At 64.6% G+C, this 4426-nt stretch overlaps 1 protein-coding gene across 1 annotated transcript in view; it reads right to left on the bottom strand.

Annotated features, from left to right (window-relative positions):
- The window catches only part of GRID2IP (Grid2 interacting protein), a 33526-nt gene that overhangs the window by 3770 nt on the left and 25330 nt on the right, over window positions 1–4426 (bottom strand). Inside the window, exons 10-16 of the mRNA XM_011363892.1 lie at window positions 4309–4423; window positions 3963–4060; window positions 3703–3820; window positions 2620–2972; window positions 1830–2246; window positions 1360–1447; window positions 551–628 (exon numbers count right to left, since the gene is read on the bottom strand). Coding sequence (XP_011362194.1) covers window positions 551–628; window positions 1360–1447; window positions 1830–2246; window positions 2620–2972; window positions 3703–3820; window positions 3963–4060; window positions 4309–4423 — 1267 coding nt within the window. The remainder of the gene's footprint in view (window positions 1–550; window positions 629–1359; window positions 1448–1829; window positions 2247–2619; window positions 2973–3702; window positions 3821–3962; window positions 4061–4308; window positions 4424–4426) is intronic.

The raw sequence follows: 4426 nt of genomic DNA, 5'->3' as shown, positions 1-4426 counted from the left end.
GGCTCGCTGAGGCGGCCGGGCGCCTCGCGGAACGCCTGGTAGCGCAGCTCCTCGTCCGCGTCGGGCGCGAAGAGCAGCAGCTGCGCCAGGTGCGCGGGCTCCAGGCGCCGGGGCTCCATGCTCATGAGCACCTGCCGCAGCTCCGCCGGGCTCAGCTTCAGGTGCGCCAGCAGGATGGCTGCGGGCGGGGCCGCTAAGGTGAGCCCGGGCGGGGCCTCGAGATCCACCTGGGCTACGGGGTGGAGCCTGGGGGGGGTGCCAAGGGGCTAGGGAGGGGCCTGGAGGCGGGGCCAGAACTAGGGCGCCAACGAGGGGGCGTGGCCTGTGGTGATCCCAAGGCCGGCACCTACCCTGGAGGGATCTGGCTGGGTGTGGGACCTGGGAGGGGACCTTCACCCCGCTGGGCAGCTGGCATGTGAGGGGGTGGTGGGAGGGAGGAAGCCCTACAACCGAATCTCTGTCATCCATGGGGCAGATCCGCGGCTCTGCGGACCAGAGGGAGGGGCCGCATCCTGCTCCCTACATCCCCTGGGACGCCCCGGCCCCTCACAGGTGTTGTAGGCCTTCTTGTGCGACAGGATCTCCACCACTTCCTTCTTCCTGAAGGGCTCAGGCCCGGGCACTGGCTCTGGAAGAGAAGCTGATGGTTTAATCAGGGAAGGCCAGGCCGAGGCTGCCGCGGAGGGCCAGGAAGGGCAGCCCAGACGCCCTCTGACCGTGACCTTGACTGAATCAGCTCACGGTGTCCACAGTCCTCACTCATGGACCCTCAGGCCCAGTCTCACACGCTCGACACGCATGGTGCGTGTTCCTCCTCCCATCCTCTCTCCCTCGGGTGCATGGGACTGAGTTGGCTGAGTAAGGAGAACCAGGCACCTCTTGACCTGGCAGAGGCTTCCTGGATGGACAAGGGCCTTTCTCTTCCATCCTAGGACCACTTTCCACACATAATATCCCTGGCTGCCTGGAGCCCCACCCAACAGCCACAGGGAGATACCTAGAGAGGGTGGGGTGAGAGGGAGGACTCGAAGGGACACTCGAAGATGTCCGCCTTCTGGCTGTGTGACTGAGCAGATCACCTAGCCCCTCTGTGCTTTCTCACTGGGAAGTTGTCAATGTCGCAGTATTAGTTTTGAAATGGCATTTGGCAAGCATGCAATAAATGCCAGCTGTTATTATTATCTATGTTTTGAGATGGGAAAACTGAGACTCTGAGAAGTTAAATAACTCAGGGACACAGTAAATGGCAGTCAGTGCAAACCTGGGGGGCTCCAAGCCCTGGGATGCCACAGAAAGCAGCAGGTGGGCTGTCACATAGAGCCTGGTATCGGGGTCCCCCAGGGCCCTCAGGCCACTCACTAGCAGGTTTCTGGGTACCAAAGTGAAGCTCCAGGTCAAGGTATTTCACCATGTCACTCAGCTTATCATAGTCAGAGTCTTCGCCGAGCTGCAAGGGAGGGCGAAGGCACAGAGTGAGGAGGAAGGCTGGCAGCCGGACACCGCTCCCCACCCTGCCCACCCTCTGAGGGCTGCTCTCCCTGAGGGACGGCCCCCATCGGGGGTGAGGTACACCTGGGGGCTGAGGAGTCTGCAGGAGAAGCGAAATCCTCCCAGTTATCGGTGGTGAGCCAGCTCCTCCCGTGGTCAGTGACCCACACTTGGACACCCTGCGCCCAGAAGCCAGTGGCTCGCAGGGGGGCGGGGGAAGGAGCTGCTATGGAATCAGGGAAATGCCAGGGGCTAGTAGGTGGCCAAGGTCTTGGTCTCAGTGCTGCTGCCCAGGCCGCTTTCTCCTGGTGCAGGGTGCTGTGGGGCCCCAGGTCGCCCACCTGGCCCCAGATGGTGCCTTCCGAGTTCTCCACCTGCTCCCATCGCAGGCGCTTGACGCTCGTGTGGCTGGTCCCACTGCGGCGGTGGCCCAGGCCCCGGGACAGCACGGGGGGCGCACAGGGCACGGGCGGGGGCAGGGGCGGTGGGGGAGGCGGAGGGACTGAGTGGCTGAGTTGGGTGAGGGGTTTGGCCAGTGTCTGAGTGGGGCCCCGGGGGACGTCGGAGGTGCGGGAGCTGGGCTTGGGGTCATGAAAGGGCAGGGGCGGGGGTGGTGGGGGGCTGAGCGGGGGCGGGGGGATGTGGTCGGAGACAGAGGAGTAGGTCAGGGAGCTGCCTTCCTCGCTGCTGCTAATGCACTCGCTAGCGCTGCTCCGCTCATTGGTCACGAAGCTGCCCTGGTCGTCGTGGAAACTCATCTGGTGGGGGCAGAACAAGGCAAGAGGAGCGCCGGGCTGGACCCAGAGACGCAGGAGCATGGGGCGCGAGGCAGAGGAAAGTGGGGTAGTCCGGGGCAGGGGATGGGGTAGCCCAGGGCCAGGACAGGATAGCCTGGTGGGTCAGCCTGAGGCTGCGGGTGGGAAGGCCTGCCGAGGAATGGGGGAACCTGAGACAGGGTGTACGGGGGGTAGCCTTGGGTAAGGGGTGTCATAGCTTGAGTCAAAGGGTGGGGTAGGATAGCTCGAGCCAGGGAGAACAGTGGCTTGGGACAGGTCCCCAGGGACACTGTTCCTCTGGCAGACCCCCTCTCGCACCTGCTCCCCAGCCTTCCACGTCCGCCCTCATGCTCACCTCCTCATAGTCATTCTCGGGGCTCAGGAAATCATCCACGACGGTGACCCGGGGGCCCAACTGCTCACTCAGGGCATCCAGGAAGCGGTCAGTATCCCGGGTCCGCGCAGGCCGGGAGAAGGTGAAGAGCTTGCGGCTGGGCTGGCGGGCGAGGTCCGGGCTGGGGGGGCTGTCGGAGTGGATGGGCCCGTGGTCTGGCTGTGGGGAGGGCGCCCTGCTGCTGTCCAGGCTGGCGTAGGGGTGGGACTCGGAGCTGCTGGGGGAGGCCGGGCCCCCCGAGCACAGCGGGTAGTAGCAGGGGGAGGGCACGAGTCTCTCGCTGGGCCATGAGACGCTGGACAGGGTCCTGGGCCCTGGGGTGGGGGAGGGTGCATGAGGACCCCTCTTCAGTCAGCACCTGGGTTCCAGGTGCAGGCTGGAGGGGAGGGGCCGGGGCAGGTTGGCTGTGTGTCCTCTCGACACAGCACGGGAAGAACTGGGTGACCCCGTCCCCCCATGTTCTTCCTTGATGGTGATCAAAGTCCAGACGGGACGACTGCTTAGGCCCAGGACAGGCCAGACCCCAGCTCATCTTGAAAGAAACTCCAGGGGTCCCACCTGGGAACCACTGAATACAAGGGCTGTGGGCTTTCTCCCCCAACCAAGGTCATGAGTCACCTCCTATACCCAGCAGGCCCTTGGCGCACAGGAGCACCGCCCAGGGGCCCTGCCTTCTGAACTGCAGAGAATTCATCACCTGTGTCCTGTCAGCAGCCATCTTTCCAGCTATGCCATTCACAGAGCAAGGCACTCACTCGATAGTTCATCCAATAGCCACATGCTAACTTGGAGACCCTTTTGGGGCAGTCCTCTGCTTTCTAGATCCACAACAGGGGTGAGGATCAGAGGGAACATGTAAGGACAAGGACAACCCTGACCTTGATGGCCCCCCACACCATGATGGCTGCTGGGGTTCCCTGCAACTTAGTTCTATGGCCATGGAGCAAAGAGGAGGCTCCACATTGTGCCTGGAGGTGGGGTAACTCCCAGCCAGTGGACAGAGGCCAGCGCCACCATCAGGAGCTGGGCTGGTTGAGCCCCTACCTGCCGTTCCTGCCGGGTTGGGCACTGGTGGGGAGGCACGGGATCTGGACGTGGTCCCCATCTTCCCTTTGAAGCTGCTGCTCAGTCGGGACTCCAGCTCCGCATAGACGGCGGACATCTGTGCCGGCGGCGGTGGGGTGAGTCCAGCCACCTTCACCTCCCCCGCGTGGCCTTGACAGGAGTCCAGGCCTGGGCAGTCTGGGAGGCAGGGTCGGCCCCAGCCCCCCACTGACACCACCAGGGGGGCAGACAGGTCTCACCATCTTGGGATTGGGGGTCTCGGGGAGGGACGTGCCATCGCCCGCCTGGCGTTCGCCTGGGATCAGAGGGAGAGGCATCTCGGGGCAGTCGCTGGGACCTGCCAGGAATGGGGAGGGGGGCGGGGAGAGGGGCAGGGCAGAGTCAGCTACTGGAGGGTTTGGTGACCACTTCTGAGCCCTGAGGCTCAGGCCCCAGCCCAGCTGCAGCCAGGGGCCATGGAGAAAGAACGTGCCAGCCCTGCAGACCCGGAGGGTCCCCGCTCAGCCCCTTCCTGGGGGCTTCTCATCCCACCAAGCCCCGGTTTCACCCTCACACCCTCTCCAGCCTTTCTGCCCCTGGCCTTACCACAGCCCAGGCTGGCCTCCAGACCCGGGGACCGGAGGCTGCGGCGGCACACGGAGGAGGCCCTCAGGGAGCTCCGGGGCTGGGGCTCGGGCACCGGCTCTGGCTCTGGCTCCAGCTC

This window comes from Pteropus vampyrus, unplaced genomic scaffold, assembly GCF_000151845.1.
Source record: "Pteropus vampyrus isolate Shadow unplaced genomic scaffold, Pvam_2.0 Scaffold90, whole genome shotgun sequence".
Lineage (NCBI taxonomy): Eukaryota > Metazoa > Chordata > Mammalia > Chiroptera > Pteropodidae > Pteropus > Pteropus vampyrus.
Note: the sequence above shows the minus strand (reverse complement) of the source record. Positions and strands in the feature narration are given on the sequence as shown.